This window comes from Hesperophylax consimilis, chromosome 19 (genome assembly GCF_061612785.1).
Source record: "Hesperophylax consimilis isolate HC1 chromosome 19, BYU_Hcon_1.0, whole genome shotgun sequence".
Taxonomy (NCBI): domain Eukaryota; kingdom Metazoa; phylum Arthropoda; class Insecta; order Trichoptera; family Limnephilidae; genus Hesperophylax; species Hesperophylax consimilis.
The window spans coordinates 1,687,408-1,713,094 of NC_142854.1; the positions used below are offsets into that span (position 1 = coordinate 1,687,408).

The 25,687-nt window shown below is 36.3% G+C and overlaps 1 protein-coding gene across 1 annotated transcript in view; it reads left to right on the forward strand.

Annotated features, from left to right (window-relative positions):
* The window catches only part of LOC149414626 (transmembrane protease serine 9-like), a 61,929-nt gene that overhangs the window by 12,725 nt on the left and 23,517 nt on the right, over nucleotides 1–25,687 (forward strand). Inside the window, exons 4-5 of the mRNA XM_089642940.1 lie at nucleotides 21,738–21,917; nucleotides 24,240–24,399. Of these exons, the coding sequence (XP_089499066.1) occupies nucleotides 21,738–21,917; nucleotides 24,240–24,399 (340 nt within the window). The remainder of the gene's footprint in view (nucleotides 1–21,737; nucleotides 21,918–24,239; nucleotides 24,400–25,687) is intronic.

Genomic DNA, 25,687 nt, shown 5'->3' on the forward strand with positions numbered 1-25,687 from the left:
TAACTAATTATAAGAATAATAATATAGAAATATATTTATATATTTAGAATCGATATTTTTTGATCTACATGAACATATTTTTTATAAGTCAAAATATTTTTCACTCAACTTCCTTATTATTTAAATGGTAAAATATATAAATCGGTTTTAAATAATCGGAAAAATGGGGGTGGGAGTGATTTTTCGAAATCTTACTAAGACAGTGACCTTCCTCCTGTTTTAAAGGTCATGTGTGCAAAATTTAATCTGTCCGTAAACTGATACTTTTTAGATACTGTTTCTGTTTTCGAATATCTACTGCATCCACTTTATTTTTACAGCTAGCCTTACTTTGGACTAGGTGGCTAATTTTGACTATGGTTCAGAAATGATTAATTTTTGAAATGTGAAATCGTTGTGTTTATTTGGACTTTCTTATTTGCATTTTTTCAACATTATGGTACCTACCTGCCTGAAGAAAGTTTGAAAAGAATTATTATTATTTGTACTAGACGGGAGTCCGCACAAGACTGTAGATTTGGGCGTTGGGTCCAAACCGTGTCTTCAACCGATGGGAATGCTCCTTTACGGCCGATGATGATGATAGTTATTTATTGTTTTTGTGTTTAATTCGTAGAACTCCATTTAATTTTTTATAAATTTAATTTAGATTAAATTTGATAATATTATTATTAAGTTCTGCAAGTGTTTTAGTTTTTTATTATTGTGACAGCTGTTTCGTTACATCGGACAAACGGGGAGGGCATTCTCAACTAGATTCCAAGAACATATACGATGTTATAATAATAAAAACACATCCTCAAAATTCGCAGAACATCTCTTGGTGAATAATCATACCCCACTTAACAACAAGGGTCCTAAACCATTGCATATAGAAAAAAAGGGCATTAGATTAAATTTACTTGAACAATTAGAAATCAATAAACGAACGAATGACCCAAATTTAACACTAATTAATAAAGTACGGAAAATAATTTACTCACCACTTCTTAGTATTTTCACAAAACCCAAGCAGTATAATGCACCCAAATAATTCATAGCAATAAAGTCATTAGTAAATAATTAAGAACCCATTACCATTTACTGAGGGGAAAACATAGATTGGTTTAACCAACAATAGATCATGTCATCGGTGTAACCAGTAATAAATCAATGTATGCACCTTCAAAATTTACATTTGAAATAGTATAAAAACGTCGTCTCAATGTGGACTAACCACAGTTTGAAAATGGCCTTGTAAGCCGAAACAGCTGTCACAATAATAAAAAACTAAAACACTTGCAGAACTTAATAATAATATTATCAAATTTAATCTAAATTAAATTTATAAAAAATTAAATGGAGTTCTACGAATTAAACACAAAAACAATAAATAAATTAAAGGTAGTTGATATAGCTACCCTTGTGATCTTATATAGACGACTTAAACTCAAACATCGAAAAATAGTTCAAAATTTGTGGTTTAACCAAGAGTGCTTGAAGTGTAATGTGATTCCGAAGTTCGTGCAGATCTCCATCAAAAGTACATCTACGGCAGCCATAGCCACTGTGGTGAGAGCACAGAGGATATGGCTGAAGGAAGAAACAAAGGAGTGCTGTCGGAAACGGGACACATTGCTTCACTACATAAAGGTGATCCATTCAGAATTAACATTTAAACTTCACGCATGGGAATTTGATACCCTAGATTTTGATACACGTGAACATATTAACGGAATTATATTTGAAAAATTTAAAACACAACAAAATAAACTTCAAAATTTGATTGATAACAAAAATAAAAGTTCGAAAATAACTAAGATTCCCACCAGGAAAAATATAGAATTTTATAAAAAAACTGTGAATTTGTCAAACACTGCATTTGAAACGGATGAAAATAATTTATTAGATAAAGGCTTTAAATATAAAATCCCTAGCGAAGTAACACCCAAACAAATAGAATCATTAGCTATCGACACTGAAATTTCTCTACGTAAAGTGGAAAATAATAATTTAACAAAACACGTCACGGCAGTTATTTTAGAAAAAACACTAAAATCGATAAACAATAAAAATAAATATGCTGTCAGTACAGAAACCCGAACATTGAAAGAAATTAGAGATAAAATTAAAAATAATAATCTAACTATAACCAAAGCTGACAAAGGTAACTCAATCGTTATTTTAGATAGAATTGATTACATCAGTAAGGTGGAAGACTTCTTGTTACCAGAAGATTTTAAAATTTTAACTAAGGATCCAACCAATAAAATTGTCAATAACGTCAACATCCTTATAAATAATTGCAATGCCATATTTCCCACCGAATGGTCAAAGAAAAACGTAAGGGTCATGAACCCAAGAGCCCCAGCTCTGTATGGCCAACCTAAGCTCCATAAAGCGAATAATCCAATAAGGCCCGTAGTATCTTTTATTAACGCCCCTACATCAAACCTGGCTAAAAGACTTAACTTCATCTTCAAAAAATTAACAAATTTTTCACCACGTTACAGTGTCAAAAACTCGATAGAACTAGTTAATAAAATAAAAAATTTCAATCTCCCGCATAACTGTAAATTCATTTCTCTAGACGTAAAATCCCTATTTACCAACATCCCCATTAAAGAATGCCTAATAATAATTGAAAATATCTTGGAAAAATGCAATATCAATCCGGTAATAAGAAAAGAGTTATTCCAGCTCATAAAAATCTGCGTAGATACAAATTATTTCCTTTTCAATGATATATATTACCAACAACATGATGGTCTCCCCATGGGGTCACCATTAAGTCCACTTCTAGCGGAGATATTTATGGATTATATTGAAAATATAATTCTTAAATCTCCCTTAGCTAAACATATAGTATATTATGTCCGATACGTAGACGACATCCTTATATGTTGGAATGGTACCAACCGACAGTTAGATATCTTTACTAATTGGGCCAACACCGTTAATAATAAAATCTGCTTCACAGTTGAACATGAGATTGAAGGTAAAATAAACTTTTTAGATCTGACAATTGGTAAAAGTAATAATAAACATACCTTTGAAATATTTAGAAAACCAACTTTTACAGATACAACAATAAATTCAAATTCAAATCATCCTTGGTCTCATAAATTATCAGCGTACCATTCAATGGTACATAGACTCATTAACATTCCCTTAGACAATAAAGCTTATGTAAAAGAAAAGGAAACGATAAAAACGATCGCGATTAATAACGGCTATGAGGCAAATAACATTGAAAAAATAATAAAAAATAAGAAATATAAAAATAAAATCAATTTAATATATCCGGTAAATAACAAAAATATAGAAAAATTTGCATGTCTCGAATTCCTCGGCCCAATATCTGAAAAAATTGCAAAAGAAATTAAAAAATGTGGTTTAAATATAGCTTTTCGAACAAACAATAATTTAGGAACAAGCCTTAAAAACTCTAAAAGTAAAATCCCTATACTCAATAACAGTGGCATATATGAATTAAAATGTGACCACGCCGATTGTAACGCCACTTACATCGGACAAACGGGGAGGGCATTCTCAACTAGATTCCAAGAACATATACGATGTTATAATAATAAAAACACATCCTCAAAATTCGCAGAACATCTCTTGGTGAATAATCATACCCCACTTAACAACAAGGGTCCTAAACCATTGCATATAGAAAAAAAGGGCATTAGATTAAATTTACTTGAACAATTAGAAATCAATAAACGAACGAATGACCCAAATTTAACACTAATTAATAAAGTACGGAAAATAATTTACTCACCACTTCTTAGTATTTTCACAAAACCCAAGCAGTATAATGCACCCAAATAATTCATAGCAATAAAGTCATTAGTAAATAATTAAGAACCCATTACCATTTACTGAGGGGAAAACATAGATTGGTTTAACCAACAATAGATCATGTCATCGGTGTAACCAGTAATAAATCAATGTATGCACCTTCAAAATTTACATTTGAAATAGTATAAAAACGTCGTCTCAATGTGGACTAACCACAGTTTGAAAATGGCCTTGTAAGCCGAAACAGCTGTCACAATAATAAAAAACTAAAACACTTGCAGAACTTAATAATAATATTATCAAATTTAATCTAAATTAAATTTATAAAAAATTAAAATGATGATAGTTGTATGAATTTTGCAATCTGCCTCCCGCACCCGGTGCTCGGTGAATGTTGGGCACTGGGTGTGCTGTCTTCTCTGCTCGCTTCTGCTGTTGGCGGTTTTCCTAGGCAGGGCCGGCTGGTCTTGATGAGGTAACACCAGAAGGTTTGGAGCAGAAGACTCGGCGAGGTGAGGCAGTTGGTGGGCAGGAGGCACTTGTAGAAATAAAAACGCTTGTTTTGATGGTAAAGTTGAACTGATTTAATATTTTTAATGTCGCTGCTTATATTCTATAAGGTTGACTCGCAGCCGATATTTGGCTGTCGACCGAAAAAGGGTGGGGATTCTATCCGCGCCACAAACGCGTACATAAGCCACCGTAAAATGTTGCATATTCATTTTGCCGGTGGATTAGCCGAAAGCAGACACTTGAATTTGAGAGTTTGCAAAGATTTTGCAAGCTCGCCCGTATTACAATAACATAGTTTTATTACATAGCAGTTATAACAATGTGTATCCTGACAACTAGATTTTTAGTTTGTCAAGAAACGACAAAAAATAAGAAATGTTTGTAAAAATGATCTTGAAGCGATCAAATTTGTAAAATGGTTATGGGAGTATTTTTCGCAGGTCCCCCTTGACATAGCGCTCCGAAAGAGGAAAGATTCACTATGCTACGAGGTTCCTGGATTTTCGTAAATATGTAAAAATAATTATACAAAAATGGTTACATAAAATTGTTAAAAAACGGCATTTTAAATATCTCCTCAGTGGTAGCATATCGCAAATAGTTTTTATTTGACTAACCGCCTAGGAGATGTACAACTTAAAAATAGGTATTAGTAATATTTAGTAAATTATAATTTGTTAGTAAAATTTGTAAACCTAAAAATCTGAACATCGTACCGCTCGGCCGTGGTACGTGCGCGATACGATACCGATGCTTTTCGGAGTCAGAATTTTTGGGCAATTTTGGCCGAAACGGGATACAAATGAGAAGTGGCGGGGAGTGAGGAATTTGCCAATGGCGTGGAGTTGGCACATTTTATAAATGTAAACATATTTTTGACAAAATGAAAAATGTGGCCAACAACGTCCGTTACAATTATTATTGAGATAGTGACGTTTCTTAAGACAAATTGTATAATACTTTATTTGAAATAAAAAAGTTAAGTAAAACAAAATATATGTGGTTTATTATTTCTGTGGGAATTTTCGGATTCGAAATTAGAAATATTTTAAACACAATTTTTCTACTATTCACGGAACTACTGGTGTATAATATTTACACATATTAATAATTATCGATTTATTTCTAGGGTACTGTAAAATATTGCACTCAATCCTTTTTAATTTCCAGTTCAATTCCTTTTACAATATTAAAATTCAAGGACGCTTCGGTCACAAGCTGTTTATTGCAGAGTTAGAAAATTCGAAGAGAATAAAAGAACACTGATTATCTACTGTACGAGACGAGCGGGAGTGTCTGCACAGATACTGTATTCACGATAGGGGCCAGACATTATGTCAGTCAATCTCAGAAAGCGAGGTAAATCTAAGTCAATTGCAGAGAAGAATTTAATTCTGGATCTGAATTGACACTAGGCAAAACTGATTATAACATTTTCAGATTAAATATTTTTACAGTGCATAAAATACAGTTAGGTGTCAGTTTTCAGGTGCTGATATTTATTTCCTGATTATAATTATGACCAGTTTCTCCGTAATTTGTACGGAGAAACTGATTACAACAACAACAATACGGAGGGTGCACACGCATTATTTTTATCCTAACAAAATCATCTAAAGCAGTCATAAAAAGTATTAAATTTAAAGTGTTTCACCTAATTATATTAAATTAACACTGGCTTAAAGTTTACTAATTGTCAGAAAAGTATATAGTGCATTAAAAGTGTTTAAAACAAGGATTAGTGTAATCAAGTGACAGTTGCTATAAGCCCCCCGCGCCCGCATCTACACCGCCCGCGCCGCCAGCGGTAGTACTTACACGCCCTACCAAAAATCCAGGGGTTCACAACTGTTTAAAAAAAGAAAAATAAAAATAACAATGGCTCTGAGTGATAAAGCTTCGCAGTACATTACCAAAGTAAATGCGATAATCAGTGGATTGATCTCAATCGTTCATGAGCCTAGCAATAAATTCTCTAAGGAAAATATCGTAAAAATAATACCAAAAACAACCGAACTTATGGCTACGATTGCAGAATTGGTAGTCGATTTTGGAGTAATGCAAGGAGAATTAAATTCAATGAAAAATAATACGCAACTCAGCAGGACCAACCCGATTGACATTAATATGGGTGATATTGTCACCGAAATGGAAGATAGGGCCATCAGATCTAACAACGTCATATTATATAACGTTCCCGAGAGCTTGTCTGATGAAAAGGCAGTCATCATTACGGAAGATAGAGATAAAGTTTCTTCGGCTATAAAAGCTATCGACCCGTCATTAGATCTAATCAACGTCAAAGTATTCCGACTGGGTGCCAAGAAAATTGCCAACAAAAATCGTCCAATTAAATTGGAATTTACAAACAATATCGCACCGAGAACTCTCCTACGTAATAGCACCAAATTTAAAGACGGAATCAAAGCAAGTAATGACTTAACCATCCTCCAAAGGAATCAATTGGTGGAGCTTAGAAAGCAGTTATTGTTCCGTCAAGAGAATGGTGAACCAAACCTTACCATAAAGTACATAAACTCCAAACCAACTATTGTTACAACCCTTCCAAAAAACGACACAATGTAAACAAACTGAAGTGCTATTACCAAAATGTCAGAGGCATGAAAACTAAACTTAAGGACTTTAAAATACATGCCCCAACACTGCCACATGACATCCTCATTCTTACGGAAACCTGGCTGGAACCATCCATCAACTCTGCTGAGCTTGGTCTACCCCACCATCATATTTACCGGTCTGACAGAAGTCAACAAACCAGCGCTAAATCTAGAGGCGGTGGCGTCATGATAGCTGTCAACAAGATACATCCTTCAAAACTTCTGAAAACCAAAAATTCTAATGTGGAACAAGTTTACATTTTACTAAACGGCAAAAATCAAAAAAATATCATAGGCAGTGTTTATATTCCGCCATCATCAGATATAAGTGTATACAAAAGTCATTTCGAGGATATTGAACAACTGTCGTTTAAATTTCCAAATAGTAAAATCACTATCATCGGTGATTACAATTTACCAAAAATCAACTGGGGTACCCGCGACAATTCTACATTATCTCAAAACTCTAGCTTAACTGACACAGAAAAAGAAATAGTTGAATTATGTGATTTCCTTAACCTAGTTCAATTAAACAATGTAAAAAATGACAATAATAGATTACTAGATCTTGTTCTGTGTACCGACTTGTCAACTGCGGTTGGAAAGTCACTCGATTCAGTTCTTCCCCCTGATTCTCATCACCCACCTTTAGATATTACTGTATTATGTAACCCTATAAAATGCCAAATTAAAAACCAGACACAATATCCTAACTTTAATAAAGCCAATTATGTTGCAATACACAATTATCTATATAACACTGACTGGTCTATACTAGAAGGAGGTAATCTCGATTAGAATATTAAAGCCTTTTACGATCATCTATATAAAACCATAGAAAACTTTGTCCCAATTAGTTATAAACTATCTTCAAATTTCCCTCGCTGGTTTAGCAAGGACCTCATTAACATAGTAATTGAGAAGAAAAAAGCGCATAAAATTTACAAAGAAACAACAAATCTTTCTGATTTTATAATTTTCAGCAAGCTGCGAAAAGATTGTAATAAATTATCAAACATTTGTTATAATAATTACATTAAGAATGTGGAATTTTCGATTGGTAACAATGTAAAATATTTTTTCAACTATTGTAAAGCTCAAAATAACAACAACCTTGGCATACCTGAAACTATGCACTATAAACTGAAAACTTCCTGTAAAATCAAAGATATTGTCAATTTGTTTGCAGATTTTTTCAAGGATGTATATGAAACAGATATCCCTGATGAAGACATTCCAAACTTTGAGTCCGATATAAATTTACAACTATCTCAGATACATATTGAGATTAAAGAAATTGCAGCATGTATCAAACTACTGGAACCTAAATCGTGCTCAGGGCCAGATAAAATTCCCCCCGTATTTCTAAAAAACTGTGGGAGTAGTGTCTCTTACCCTCTGTACCTACTATTTAATCAATCACTTTTAACAGGCAAGTTCCCACAAATATGGAAAAATAGCTTTCTCACTCCTATATTCAAAAGCGGAGACAAGTCTTTAGTTGAAAATTACAGACCAATATGCATACAATCGTCAATACCAAAAATTTTTGAAAAGTTAATTCTCCAAAAAATATGTTCTTGCATAAAATTTAATATCTCATCATTTCAACATGGTTTTATCTCTGGACGATCTACCTTAACTAACCTTACACTGTATGAACATTTTATCTCTGGTGCTCTTGCTAATAGAGAACAAGTTGATTCAATTTACACGGATTTTAGTAAAGCCTTTGATAAGGTTTGCATTAAAATTCTTATAAATAAATTGTCTAAATTAGGAATAAGTGGTAATTTATTATGTTGGATTAAGAATTATTTATCAAAACGTGTACTAACTGTCTGTATTAAAGAACACTTATCTTACGAATTTGAAGCCACTAGTGGTGTGCCTCAGGGTTCGCACCTTGGTCCAATATTGTTTATACTATTCATAAACGATGTCACTTCCATATTCACTGATGTTAACATATTATTATTTGCCGATGACATGAAAATATATAAAATCATAAAAAATATATACGACTGCTTGTCCCTCCAATCCAATTTTATAAAATTCGTAGAATGGTGTACCATTAACAAACTTACACTTAATATAAAAAAATGTCAAATCATGAGTTTCTTTAGAATTAAAAACCCTATCAAATATAGTTACTCTTTTAACAATCACAGTTTATTGTCAGTACCTGTAATAAGGGACCTTGGAATAACCTTCGACTCTAAACTACTATTTACCAATCACATTGATATAATAACGGGTAAAGCAATGAAAATTCTGGGCTTCATTGTAAGAATTTGTAAAGATTTTAAAAATATCCAAACATTTAAAATACTATATACAACTCTGGTTAGGAGTCATTTAGAATACAATTCCCCCATATGGAACCCTTTCTACAAAAGCCATGCAAACTCCATTGAAAGAATCCAACGCAAATTTCTCAGATCAATTAATTTCAAATTAGGTATTCCTGCGGTTGACATAAACTATGAATCTTTATTACAAAAAATGAGACTCTTATCGTTAAAAGATAGAAGAATACTCAATGATCTTATTTTCTTATTTAAAATAAACAATAACTGGTTTGACTCCCCTGAATTGGTCTCATTAATAAATTACCATGTACCTAGTAGACCGACTCGACTCAAAACACCTTTTCACTGTGACAATACTATGACGAACGCAGAACAAAACTCAACCATCAATCGCTTGCATATTTTAGGCAATGAATATGCTAATATTGATCACGCTGCCGGTAATCTGTCTTCATACAAAAGATGCGTTAAACTAAATTTGTTTGCTAGTACCACGTAAATACATCATGTAAACATAATATGCCTACCAGTACTTCTAAAACTATTAATGCACTTGAAATCATAAGTACTTGTAAAATTTATCATATCGGTTAACATAATCCAGGATTTATTACTTTTTATATTTAAATCATTGTCGGTACCTTGAGATAGGTATCTTATTGGTACATTTTATTGTTTTATTTCAATCTTTAAATTTTTAAATTTTTAAATTATTATTTTTATTTATACTTTTTCCTAATAAATTATGGTTTGTACTTTAATACTTTATATTTTAAACTATTCACTTTACAATGTCGGGATATAAGAAAGCACCACCAATATTGTTAATATTAAGATGGTCACACTTATGTAATTGCAACACCGGCCGCTCGGGTCGCCGAACGTTCCAGCGGACACGCCGGCGACCGCAGCGCCACTCTGTTTTCGAGCGTCTTAGGATTAACACTTTGCTTACAAATGTTAAACGTACCTTCATTAAATAAATAATTAAACGTGGAAATTTCTTTTACTTCTCCGAGTCGATAGCCCCGCTACTACAGGTAAGTATCCGTGGCTATCCCAAGCCGCATAACTTCTTCCACAACTGGTGACTTCCGACTTTGAATCGTAACTTTTGTAAATTCATTCGCCATTTTCAATTTCGCGAAACACGTGTTAGTTCGACGCGAATGACCTCGAAAACAGAGTCCTGGGACAAATTTGGTAAGCACCTTTTCATTTTTAATTTAAAACATTTAAATTCTAGTAAAAATTTAATAAATCCCAGTATTTTTTTGTAGAAATTATATTCAATCATATGTGTTTGCACCACGGGTAGCTCTGCAATTACCCGCTTTACAATTCTGAATACCCACTGAATTCATTCTACGTCTGTATATCCACGGCGTATAAAAATAAAATAAATCGAACAACAAGCCCTTCTTCTGTTGTAAACTGTGACATTTTCGTAATTTGAACTAAAGGCGTGTTACCCTCTATTTCAGCTAAAACTGACGCAACTTGTGGAAACTTCCACACCTTTCACATCATCATTCATGAGCCGAGATCTTCCACATCTGGCCTACGAGGAGATCTCAAACTACATCTTCCACAATCTGTCCACAACGGGTAACCTCTTCCACAACTGGTCTTCCACATCATCGATCTACCAGCCGTCTCCAGCCCAGATCCAACCTGCAACGGACGACCTCGGAAACCTGATCAACGTTTCCATCCATCGTCAACATCCATGATCCCGCCACGTAAATTTCACATTTTTTGTCATTATCTGTGTTCAAATATTCTTACAAAACATTAATTTCTCACACAAATTTCGATTGAAATTTAGCGTAACGTATTGTCACATAGAAATCAAATTCTTGCTTGAGATGCTGAAAAATAATATGTCACATGGTATTTGCAATTCTTGTAACAAAAGTGTACAATAATGTTACATTCTATGTTCACAAACAACAATATTAATCTCATGTAAAATTTATTTAAATTTATTTAAATTCATTTCGCATTTTACGAAAAAGGTTTGCGTCTAGAATATTTTTTTTTTTGGGCAAAACTTGAAGAATACTCACATAGATGTCGGCAATCTATTTTTTTTTTTTTTTTAATTTCTAGCATTATTCTAAATTTTTATAACCTGTAGGATTTGCCATACTATTGTCTTCAGTGCTATTCCGATTTATGTTGAAATGACCTCGGAAAAGAACAACTATACGTCAAGCACATCATCAAGTGAACATCAAGATCAGGCAGCTAAAAATATTCGCACCAACATGGAACATATCGACAATTCAAGCTCCGCAACAACGATTAATTATGTCTCGGTTAGACTACCACCGTGCTGGAGAGAAAACATCTCACTATGGTTTGTGCAAGCTGAAGCACAGTTCATCAACTCGCGTATCAAGGATGATTTCACCAAATATAATATCATCATCGCAGCGTTGGACACACAAACACTACAATGCGTGAGCGACGTAGTGATGCAACCACCTACCTCAGAAAAATACATCAATCTGAAAGCAGCACTTATAGATCGACTTCAAGACTCTGCTGAAAAACGCCTCACTAGATTACTGACCGGCATTCAACTGGAAGACAGGAAGCCTACCGGCCTATTACGTCACATGCTTGAACTCGCAGGACCTACCTTGGCAGACAGCGCAATAGTACGCACTTTATGGTTACAACGCCTACCTCAACATGTGCAAGCAATCCTTTCAGCTCTTCCGGACAACGACATCAATCAACTTGCCACAGCTGCAGACAAAATCTTAGATGTGTACCAATCTACCGACTGCAGCGCTGTTGATGACAACAATAAAGCAAACACCTCTCGTCACAAGCCGCATGAAACCTTCCACATCTGAAAAACAAAACTTCTTCATATACAGATGAACTTTCCTGACTGCTACAACTTCAACAACAAAACGCCGCACTTTCGCAGGAAGTTTCACAGCTACGCATGGCGAGAAATGAACCACTCATGACCCGGTTCACGCAACTCATCTCCCAATTGGAATCGAGAGGGAAAATCAGGCAGATCAACGTCAGACGTACATCAAATATTTTTTTCTACAAAACAAATAAAAAGCTTACCCTTCAAACAACAACTCAAATCAATCAACAATCAGCCGTCAACAATTTAAGAGAAAAGCAAGTAATAACCTCCGCATCTTCACCGACCAAATCACACAGCCGTCAACAATTTGAGAAACGCAAGCAATAACTCGCGCATCTTCATCGACCAAATCAGCCGTCAACCAGCCTTCAACAATTTGAGAAACGCAAGCAATAACTCGCGCATCTTCATCGACCAAATCAGCCGTCAACCAGCCTTCAACAATTCGAGAGAAACGCAAGCAACAACCCGCGCAGCTTTACCGCGCGAAGGACGATATTCCCAGCTCTGCTAATGGACTCATCGGGACAACACTGTAGCGCCCTGGCCCCGGCAACCGCCCCGGACCAGCGCTACATCGGACCTGAACGCCCTGGCTCCTGCAATCGGACCAGCGCTTCATCCAAGCACCACGACCACCACGAGGATACGCGACATCCTCACTGGTCTAAACAGCACCCGCCCAACCGCCTACAAGGTCAACTGTACCTTCGGCATCCTGTCAGCACCGGAGTGAAGAACCATGTTCTTCCCCAGCGCCTGACCATCACCGAGTCCGGTCAACAGCGTCCGACGTCGACTCACTGACTCACGCACGACCAGCAAACCACCGCACGCATCCGGGGAATTCAATATCTGTCACACATCATCTCTCATCACGACTACCGCATATCACCTTCAAGCTAATGGCCAAGTTGAAAACCTCTCTTATGGCAAGTAGAGACCTAAACTGGCAATGAAGGTCCTCACAAGGCAGAAGAGCGCGACGACAAAACATTTGTCACCTCACTATGGACACACCTGCCGCTATCACACCTGGAACCAAGAAAACAACTCGCTCAGGTCGGCAAGTACATTCTCCAAAACGATTTGGATCGGAATACGCACAAAAAGACACTTCTATTGGCATTTCATTTTTTTCTACAACTCATGATAGAAATTAATTACCAAATTCCGCCTAGCTTTCTCTTACAAACCTTATTCTTGAAATACATATTTTTCTTAAAAAACGGCAAACCAAACAATATTAAATTTACATATTTTTGATGGAAATTTGACTTTAGTATTGTTTGTTATCAAATAATTATAATTATAATTTATTATGTATTCACGAGGTGAAACATTTTCATTACGATGAACACAAATCATCTTGTAAACTGCATAACTCATGCACCTTAAAACGTATAACAATTATACAATAACTCTATGCTCGGATGAAAACTTTTCACCACTTAATAGCATTTATATATGCATTGCTACTCAATTATTAGCATCAACCGTCATCACAAGTGTGATCGACTACCAATAATAATGAGCATAGTTCATTTATTTTTTTGCAAGCATATTAGTGAAAACTTTTCACCGCTTAATAGCATTTATATATGCATTGCTACGCGATTAATTGCATCAACCGTCATCACAAGTGTGATCGACTACCAATATAATGAGCATAGTTCATTTATTTTTTTTTGCAACCATATTATCGAAAACTTCTGTTATTTAATGTTTTATTATTATTTTTTTCTCATGCAATAACAGTAAACAGCTGATGATGTATTACTTTCCTAACTAAGGAACATTAACCCACTTTGTTCATACGTATGTAAATAAACATGGTTATTCGACTTTTTGTCTTCAAAAAACACATATTTACATACTGATGACAGACGTGTTGCATAGTTAATGTAAAATTATCAATTCACCGCTACAGATTAGCGTAACATATTAGATTTCTAATACCATAATGAACACCTTACTAAGGTTACCTTAAACATGTACTTCTTTAATTAAGACAACTGTATTATTTATGCTTATGTTACTCTATACTCTAGTTATAGTTCTCTTGACATATATTGTTGGTCAAACAAATATTTTTATATAATAATTTAATGACCCGCGCTACATTGTACGCACTCTGCATAAAAATCAAGCAGTTACACTGAACATAGTTCTACTTGCAAATTTCACGATTTATACAGTGAAACCACAAACTGGAATCAAACTTGGATTTCCATGCACTACAAAGTAATAAACAATGCTCCGAACAACTAGTTCGTCGATGCACCTGACACCGCAAACGCGGTATATTAGCAAACTTTTAGTTTTAAGTTACTTTGTAAATAAATTAAGACTGCAAACACTCATTGTAATTAAAAACTTAGCAATAACACCTATAGTTATTATAAGTAATCTTAACTAGTAAATACTGTATTAGAATTAAGTTCTCTTGCTGACCAATATGTTGCTTCTTATATCCCAACTCCTTTAGCATGTCGTGGACACTGGAGGGGAGGCTGTCGGGATATAAGAAAGCACCACCAATATTGTTAATATTAAGATGGTCACACTTATGTAATTGCAACACCGGCCGCTCGGGTCGCCGAACGTTCCAGCGGACACGCCGGCGACCGCAGCGCCACTCTGTTTTCGAGCGTCTTAGGATTAACACTTTGCTTACAAATGTTAAACGTACCTTCATTAAATAAATAATTAAACGTGGAAATTTCTTTTACTTCTCCGAGTCGATAGCCCCGCTACTACAGGTAAGTATCCGTGGCTATCCCAAGCCGCATAACTTCTTCCACAACAATTTACTTTATACAGGGTGTATCGGCACTAACCCGACAAACTTTAACCAGCTATTCCTTAGCACATTTGGAGTAAAAAATGTTATGTACACTTTGCTGTCCGGTAACATTTTTTTTCTTTTAAAAACAAAAAATAAATAAAATTTCCACACTCCGCTACTGCCCACAGTATAGGGGTAAAATAATTGGCAACGCCGCGCTACTGTCATCTCTTTCACACATATTCTGTCTCAAGTCCCGTGTGGTTCCCGCCACCCCGTCTCGTATCAGTGGTCAGTGCTGTTTTGGGAGTTCGCATGTCATCAAGTTTCTAGTTTCGTTTTTGTTTTGTTATCTAAGTTTTTACTGTTGAAATATGCCCCTCAATTATCCACCTGCCGAGCAAGCAGATATTGTTTTTGTTTATGGATTTTGCAATGGAAATTCACGAGCAGCCGTAAGGGAGTATCGCATGAGGTTTCCTGGAAGACGCGTCCCACACCATGCTACCTTTGTCCAGGTTTGTACCCTATCAATTGTTTATTGAAACTATTTACATTCATTGATAATGCCAAAAAGCGCTTTTGAAATTTAAACTGGGAACATTAAAAACATAACAAGGGGCCACCAACTTTAAAAATGTAAATTGTACTTTAGGTGATTTGTGTTCAGTGGTCACTAAACGGCGTTTTAAAAAGTTAATTAATTTTAATCTCTAATAAATGCATCATTCACTGCAATTGAATTCACTCCCTTTCTCACCATGGGATTATTTAAATTACTTGAATTCAATTTCACCCCTGTGAATCCAAGATATCAACCGTACCTAGTTAAGAAAATTATAATTTAAAACACTTTGTTATACATTTTACTATAAAAAAATGAAATAAATGAAGAGAAAACGTAAGTTTTCTGATATGTGCCTAAAATAAGTGTTCTTTAAAAATAAAATGAGTGAAAAAGCCCGCGATTGTTTATTTGACATTATTACTGAGCTGAATAATAAAAGCAGTTGTTATTTGTTGTTTTGTTTCAGATGTATCAACAATTGCGTGACTGTGGCATCGGACGGATTGAAGGCGCCGGCGGAGGACACAACATCGTTCCTGTGGCAGTTGAGGAGAGAATCCTGAACTTAATTACCGAAGACCCCACGCTGTCCGTGCGTCGGGTCGCTCTGATGATAGGACACAGGGAACACATGGCGGTATGGAGAGTTCTGAAGAAGCACGGGCTCAAACCTTTTCACTATAGGCGCTGCCAAGGCCTCATGGAGAATGACCACTTTTCCAGAGTCGTGTACTGCAGAAGAATGCTGCATAATGTCATAAGAGATGCAGACTTCATGAAAAACATATTGTTTACCGACGAAGCACAGTTCACTAAAACAGGAGTGCTAAATGTGCACAACTTGCACCATTGGGCTGAACAAAACCCCAAGCTTGTTCGGGAGTCGTCGAGCCAGGACAGATTTTCCATCAACATGTGGGCAGGAATCCTGGGAAATCAAATACTCGGTCCAATCGAGTTGCCTCCCAGACTAAATGGACCGATGTATTTGGAGTTCTTACAAGTGCAACTGGGCGAGATTCTGGAAGATGTGAACCTCGAATTACTACGGAGAATGTGGTTCCAGCACGATGGAGCCCCACCACACTATTCGATTGCCGTGCGGAACTACTTGGATGTCGAGTTTCCTGGTCGTTGGATAGGCCGTGGAAGTCCGGCCATTGCTTGGCCACCAAGATCACCCGACCTGACCCCCCTGGATTACTACCTGTGGGGGGCTCTCAAGGAAAAAGTGTATGCTAAGCCAATAGCCTCAAGAGAGCAACTGCTCGAACGAGTGATGGAAGCCGCTGCAGAAATTAAAGCAAATCCTGCAAACTTAAATAATCAAAATATAACAAGACTACACGCTTGCATCGAAAATAATGGTAGTCACTTCGAACAAATGCTCCAATAAAAAAATTAACATAAACTACATGTCCGCATTTTCATTTATTATTTATTGGTAAAATTCTCACAATGTCATTCATTTACACATCAATATTACCTACATATCAATATTTAATAAAATCTGTAGAAGAGTATGCCCGTCGGCATTCAACAAGTTTTTCGACAAGTGTGTCGAAAAGCGTCTTCTCTCTTTCCTACACACTAAATATTAATGGTTAAAAATGAGACGACTGATGCTTGTAAGCGCGCCAATACGTAAAAACAACGAAACTCGAATAAGAATTGCCAGGTGGGTTTTTTAATCGCTTTAATCTGACTTTAAACAATAATTAAACACGTAAAAATTATTTAATATAATATTACAGTACAGTACTTTGAACCTTCGCAATAAATTTATTTGATTTTAAGTTTAGTTTGTAGAACTCCATTTCAATTTAGAGATTTTTTTTATTTTAACAGTCTTATTAAAAAATTTATAAAAACAGTGTGTTTATAAACAAGTTCTGCTAGTTGTAATTATTATTACGCGTGACAGCTGTTTCACCTTCTGACGGCATTATCAAACTTTGGTAAAGCCACTTACAGACGACGTAAGTGATAACTTTCTTTTTTTATTATTCTGGCTTTATTGATTTCCGAGTAAATTGTCGTAAATTATTATTTGCTAATCCCAATATTATTTGCTAATGCTAATAATTAAGTGAAATTTTAAACAATGCAATAATAGGATTATTGCATTGTTAATTTCACTTAATGTCGTTGGTATTTCCAACTGATGACTCAGGGGTTTATTTCCCTGAATAATTAAGTATTTTGGGGTCTAATTATTATGCATTTCATTACATCCGATAATTTAAACAATTTTTATGTTGAATTGGGGTAAGTTTTATGGCTAAGGGAAGGAGTGGAAGGTGAGGAAGTACCTGGATATTCAGATCTGGTCACCAAATACGGCTAGTCATTTCAAGCAACGTTTAAATTCTAAACCTGGATATTCAGATCTGGTCACCAAATACGGCTAGTCATTTCAAGCAACGTTTAAATTCTGAACCTGGATATTCAGATCTGGTCACCAAATACGGCTAGTCATTTCAAGTAACGTTTAAATTCTAAACCTGGATATTCAGATCTGGTCACCAAATACGGCTAGTCATTTCAAGCAACGTTTAAATTCTGAACCTGGATATTCAGATCTGGTCACCAAATACGGCTAGTCATTTCAAGCAACGTTTAAATTCTAAACCTGGATATTCAGATCTGGTCACCAAATACGGCTAGTCATTTCAAGCAACGTTTAAATTCTGAACCTGGATATTTAGATCTGGTCACCAAATACGGCTAGTCATTTCAAGCAACGTTTAAATTCTAAACCTGGATATTCAGATCTGGTCACCAAATACGGCTAGTCATTTCAAGCAACGTTTAAATTCTGAACCTGGATATTCAGATCTGGTCACCAAATACGGCTAGTCATTTCAAGCAACGTTTAAATTCTGAATTAATTAATCAATTACGAAAAAGCGTGGGGTTAAGAATATTTTTTTTAAATTATAGTTGTAATTTATTGTCGATTTTTTAAAAAAATTGCGATATTTTAAATAAAATTTAATAATTATTGTTTAAATAAATTAGCAATCTGGCAGCATTCATTTGCAGGTGGTCAATCCAATGCAGTCATGACGTTTGTGTGAGTGCTTTCCTTTGTCTCAGTGTGTTGCGCAGCAGTTTTATATGAACCGTTTTTTGATTCATCGGGATTGTTTTTAAAACTATACATTCTTTGTACCTTCAAATTAGTGGAAATAAACTTAAGTGTGTCAAGCTGCTCGTTATATTCCGGTAATTCTGGAAGGCTTTTAACATAAGCAATAATATTCATAAATCACATTCCGCGAAGTTGTAAATAACTAAATTTATTAAAAAATATACGTTGTAGGATAGCCTAGCAAGTAACATTTTGACAGAGCACTTACGGTGATTTAAAAAACAACGGCGCTGTTCAAATAATCCAATTATTATTATTGATAAGTACCTAAGTGAGGAAAATTGTTTTTAAAAGTGCTCAGAATTATTGGACTTCGATTATAAATTCAGGAAATCTACTAATTAGTTTCTTAGTTTCAAAATTAGACTATTTAATACGTGAAACGCGTAAGAGGTGAAACCAAAGCATTCCAGAGGTGAAACAATTTAGATACAAAAATAAAACTGATGTGTACAATACAAGAAGACAATCAGTGATTCGCATACGAAAAATGTGAATAATCATTATTGTTAAATAAAATATTTCTTTTCTGGTACTGGATTATGTAATACGGGCTTCGTTCGCAGCAACACGCGAGAGTTGCGATGTTGCTTTCAAATTTTGACAAAGGATAAAACAGTGGTGACATGTGGTGAAAATATGTTTAATTAATTTTTTATTAAAAAAAAACGTTACCGGACAGCAAAGTGCACATAACATTTTTTACTCCAAATGTGCTAAGGAATAGCTGGTTAAAGTTTGTCGGGTTAGTGCCGATACACCCTGTATACATTATAGTTTTTATACACTACTTATTACCTTACTTTTTACCTATTTTCTTAAATTTTACTAACATTATACTGTTATTCTTCATGTTGTTGTACTATTATAAGTATGTCAATTATGTTAATGGCACGTGTTGTGCCGTATATGTGTAAATAAATAAATAAATAAAGTAATTTAGTTTGAGAAATCGTAATTATTTGCAACTTCACTGTGATTGGCTGTAGGGCTGTTCGGGCCAGTGGGAGTTAGCATTTCATCCGGTGAGTAGTGGATGGGGGATAACGTGTACATGTATGTACTCAGGAAGTCCCTAGCGGCAGTCATTCCCTCGTCTGGTGGCTCCAGATGAAGAGATAGATCTACACTTAGATTGGCTGTAGGGCTGTTCGGGCCAGTGGGAGTTAGCATTTCATCCGGTGAGTAGTGGATGGGGGATAACGTGTACATGTATGTACTCAGGAAGTCCCTAGCGGCAGTCATTCCCTCGTCTGGTGGCTCCAGATGAAGAGATAGATCTACACTTAGATTGGCTGTAGGGCTGTTCGGGCCAGTGGGAGTTAGCATTTCATCCGGTGAGTAGTGGATGGGGGATAACGTGTACATGTATGTACTCAGGAAGTCCCTAGCGGCAGTCATTCCCTCGTCTGGTGGCTCCAGATGAAGAGATAGATCTACACTTAGATTGGCTGTAGGGCTGTTCGGGCCAGTGGGAGTTAGCATTTCATCCGGTGAGTAGTGGATGGGGGATAACGTGTACATGTATGTACTCAGGAAGTCCCTAGCGGCAGTCATTCCCTCGTCTGGTGGCTCCAGATGAAGAGATAGATCTACACTTAGATTGGCTGTAGGGCTGTTCGGGCCAGTGGGAGTTAGCATTTCATCCGGTGAGTAGTGGATGGGGGATAACGTGTACATGTATGTACTCAGGAAGTCCCTAGCGGCAGTCATTCCCTCGTCTGGTGGCTCCAGATGAAGAGATAGATCTACACTTAGATTGGCTGTAGGGCTGTTCGGGCCAGTGGGAGTTAGCATTTCATCCGGTGAGTAGTGGATGGGGGATAACGTGTACATGTATGTACTCAGGAAGTCCCTAGCGGCAGTCATTCCCTCGTCTGGTGGCTCCAGATGAAGAGATAGATCTACACTTAGATTGGCTGTAGGGCTGTTCGGGCCAGTGGGAGTTAGCATTTCATCCGGTGAGTAGTGGATGGGGGATAACGTGTACATGTATGTACTCAGGAAGTCCCTAGCGGCAGTCATTCCCTCGTCTGGTGGCTCCAGATGAAGAGATAGATCTACACTTAGATTGGCTGTAGGGCTGTTCGGGCCAGTGGGAGTTAGCATTTCATCCGGTGAGTAGTGGATGGGGGATAACGTGTACATGTATGTACTCAGGAAGTCCCTAGCGGCAGTCATTCCCTCGTCTGGTGGCTCCAGATGAAGAGATAGATCTACACTTAGATTGGCTGTAGGGCTGTTCGGGCCAGTGGGAGTTAGCATTTCATCCGGTGAGTAGTGGATGGGGGATAACGTGTACATGTATGTACTCAGGAAGTCCCTAGCGGCAGTCATTCCCTCGTCTGGTGGCTCCAGATGAAGAGATAGATCTACACTTAGATTGGCTGTAGGGCTGTTCGGGCCAGTGGGAGTTAGCATTTCATCCGGTGAGTAGTGGATGGGGGATAACGTGTACATGTATGTACTCAGGAAGTCCCTAGCGGCAGTCATTCCCTCGTCTGGTGGCTCCAGATGAAGAGATAGATCTACACTTAGATTGGCTGTAGGGCTGTTCGGGCCAGTGGGAGTTAGCATTTCATCCGGTGAGTAGTGGATGGGGGATAACATGTACATGTATGTACTCAGGAAGTCCCTAGCGGCAGTCATTCCCTCGTCTGGTGGCTCCAGATGAAGAGATAGATCTACACTTAGATTGGCTGTAGGGCTGTTCGGGCCAGTGGGAGTTAGCATTTCATCCGGTGAGTAGTGGATGGGGGATAACGTGTACATGTATGTACTCAGGAAGTCCCTAGCGGCAGTCATTCCCTCGTCTGGTGGCTCCAGATGAAGAGATAGATCTACACTTAGATTGGCTGTAGGGCTGTTCGGGCCAGTGGGAGTTAGCATTTCATCCGGTGAGTAGTGGATGGGGGATAACGTGTACATGTATGTACTCAAGAAGTCCCTAGCGGCAGTTATTCGTATGCTACAATCTTCTAAATTGACAAAAAAATGGTTGCTATAGTAAAATTAAAGTGACATCTGTTGAAAACATTAAATATACCTCTAAACTTAAACAGGTACCATAATTGTACCGAATCAATTTTCTGTCCACAGGTGCTCGAAATTCACCTCAGAGAGAAGTTCGCTGGAATGGAGAAGAACTTTCAGGAAGACATAGCGCTCTTGTTGCTGGCGAGTCAGTTCAAGTATACGGAGATGGTCCGGCCGGTCTGCGTGAGTCTCAGCAACCGCGACTTCTACAGAAGGCAGGTCAAGCCTGGCAACTCCGGCTATGTGAGGACAACATCATTCATCACATCCTAACCTAACTTAACACACTTCATGCTGACGAAAACATGGGTCCTTTTCGACTAAATGGATTTTGGTTTTTGAAAATAATACATGATTTGAATTGAATTTTTAATGTTAAACTCACCACACCCCTTATCTGTGTTAACAATTCATGAACAAGTCTGAAATTAAAGCCTGTCTTTGTAATACGACTCACGACAAACTGAAATTAAAGCCTGCCTTTGTAATACGACTCACGACAAACTGAAGTTAAAGTCGGTATTAGGCCATTCAGTGATGTTTTATGTGGTAACAATTTATTTATTTAATATCCACAGTATAAATATGGTGACCGGATAAATCATCACAATGATAATTCATCACATCTTTTAAAAGTCATGGAAAGTGATGAAACAAAAACTTTATTAACTGGGTTATGTGGGTTAGGTTAGGTTAAAAAAAAAAAAAATTTCATGGTTTCTAATGACTCTATATCACTTTTTAAAAGTGTGTTGAATTGTCACTGTGTTGAGTTATCATGAAACCATAAATATACCATACACACAGAATATAAGCATAGTCAAACACTAGTAATAATTTAAACAAAAATGGCATTTTATCATAAAATGACAACAGTAATAAAATTAATACTAGAAGGAGATACAAGTGCATACAAAATATTATCAACAAGTATCAGTAGACTTACGTTACAGTAGTAATGATTTAGAAGATATGATAGTATAGCCTTCTTGTACCTAGCTTCTGTGCAGTTAAACAGATCCGGTACATCTGCGTACCTATTACTAACTTCATGTAATCTAGTCCTGGAATTGTTACATTTAAACAGATCCGCTACATCTGCGTACCTATTACTAACTTCATGTAATCTAGTCCTGGAATTGTTACATTTAAACAGATCCGCTACATCTGCGTACCTATTACTAACTTCATGTAATCTAGTCCTGGAATTGTTACATTTAAACAGATCCGCTACATCTGCGTACCTATTACTAACTTCATGTAATCTAGTCCTGGAATTGTTACATTTAAACAGATCCGCTACATCTGCGTACCTATTACTAACTTCATGTAATCTAGTCCTGGAATTGTTACATTCAAACAGGACTTTAAAAAGTGTAGCTCTTGTAGGTATACAAAATTCAATGCGGTTAATTAAATAAAGGCTATTATATGTACGTATTTTATTCGATAACATAAAATTTGTTTTCATTTTCAAAAAACAAATTTTTACAAAAAAAAAAACAAAATGTTTTGCATCTCTAGTGCGATAAGTGTAAGGTTGTATTATCCGTTCTACGGGTTTAATAGTTTGCTTTTGATAAAATATTCTTACACACAAAAGACAAGAAGTTGAAGATGAGGAAGACTTTACATTCCTTAAAACATATATGTAGTTGGAACCTTACAAAGAGATTGATATAAAACATATATGTAGTTGGAACCTTACAAAGAGATTGATATAAAACATATATGTAGTTGGAACCTTACAAAGAGATTGATATAAAACATATATGTAGTTGGAACCTTACAAAGAGATTGATATAAAACATATATGTAGTTGGAACCTTACAAAGAGATTGATATAAAACATATATGTAGTTGGAACCTTACAAAGAGATTGATATAAAACATATATGTAGTTGGAACCTTACAAAGAGATTGATATAAAACATATATGTAGTTGGAACCTTACAAAGAGATTGATATAAAACGTCTTTCCTGCCATTCAAGTAGGACCGGCGTAAAAGGTCCTACCCGCCAGAAGTGAGTTAATCTGACCTATTCTGTGGCAGAGGTAAATATGGTCCTCGTGGCAGCAGTAAATATATTCTAACTATGAATTAATAACGTTTGTGACCAAGTCTCGGCTTGGAATCCAGAGGTTGCGGGGTCGGGGTCGAGTGCCAGCGTGCTCAAATTAATTTAATTTGAGTTACTTTCAATAAACGTAAAATAATATATTTGCAGCATGTTCAGTGAGGTAGGTACTCGTAGTATAAGATCTGGTGACCAGATCTGAGTAGCTAGGTACTTCTCAACTTACCATCACGTTAGGCTAACAGTTACTATTGTGCGGTACAAGAATATGTAATATTATCGCCTTTCAGGCAAAGTCACCAACCCACATGCGTTTTGAGATATTAAATTTGAAAGTAAATAATCAAATTTGATTGCTTTTAATTGTTTTCTATTATTTTGTGGGTAGATAAATTTCAAATTGACAGCATGTGAGTATGTGTGTGTGTGTGGTTTGGTGACATTTGCCTGAACCGGGATAATATAGTACCACGACTCTTATTCCAGGTGGCTGGCTGGGGTCTGACGGAAATGGACAGGCCCTCGGATGTCCTCAAAGTTCTGAGTATCCCGATTATTGGAGACAGGGAATGCACCGCCATGTCGCGTAAATGGAAGCACACCTCGTTCATGACGGCTGATAAAATATGCGCCGGACACTTTAACGGTAAGTTCTCTGAACAATGATTTTTATCTCACTGATCTCGCCCCGGGAACCATTTATTGGATAATCAACACTTCTTCTGCCGTAGGTCACCCCAAGTGGTTTGCTACATTTGGTGACTTAGCAGGAGTGCCCGGGTTCATCAGGTGAGGTGTGTGCAGGATGCGCCTGCCCAACACACCGCGTGGCGTGCCAGATCGGGAGAGGCTGGTTTGGGGACACCCTTTAACCTCTCTCAACCCATGGTGTGATATATTCATATGTCCGTCACACTGATTCCTACCCAACCATCATACCTTTTACCTACCCAGAACTTCCTCTCCTTCCTTTCCTTGATGAAGACCCTCCACACAGCATCCTCAATTAGTTAATGTTTAACTTTATCTTTATTACCATACGTAACCAGTCTCGCTTTATCGTATTTTGGATGAAAATCCTTTTTTACTTTGATATTTACCTTATATCCTATCGGCCGCATTATTTGATTCGGCCAGTTTATTGAGACTCTTGGTGTCTAAATACTCTGGGATCAAATAATATAACTTAAACTTGAAAATTGAATGGTTGATGGCTGAGTTGACAATGCCCACCCAGGGGTCCCACCCAGGCGTAGTGTGTTCAATTCCTCCACAGAACACAAGCAACATTTTCCGCTTACTGTGGTGGTAGTAGGAGATTTTGAAATATTGTCAGGTTATTCGTAACCTGGTAATGTTTGTCTTTCTTTTTAAGTTATAAAAAAAAAAGTGAACTTTTATTTGTGATATTATTATATACAGGGTGTCCGGAAACTCGTAGTACAAGCGGGAAACTGGTGAATCTACATCACATTTGGAGTCGATTTTGTAGTATATTTTTTTGTTATTTGAGCTTTCGTTATCGAGTAAATCGAGTTTGAAGTTGATTTTTTTATTTTTTTAATTTTTTTTTTTTTAATCAAATTCTTATAAATTATTACTGAAGATCAAAGTACCCAACTAATTAAAACTATTTGAAAGTAAAACAAATGAAGAAACTCGGATTTGAAGCATTATTTTGAAATCACCCTTTTATTTAACCCGGTGTAATCATAAAATATTTCTGCTCTGCAGGGTTAAAACATCTGTTATTCAACCCTTAACACCAGAAAAATCTTTCACCCTAAAATAGCCGAAAAATATTTTTTTTTGGTTTTTTTTTTTTTTGAAAATGCTCAAATCAAAAAACTTAAGAGAAAATAATGATCTATTGATTTGTAAAACAGCTGAGCCATTTGCTGTAAAGCAAATTGGGCCCACTTATGTACGCATAT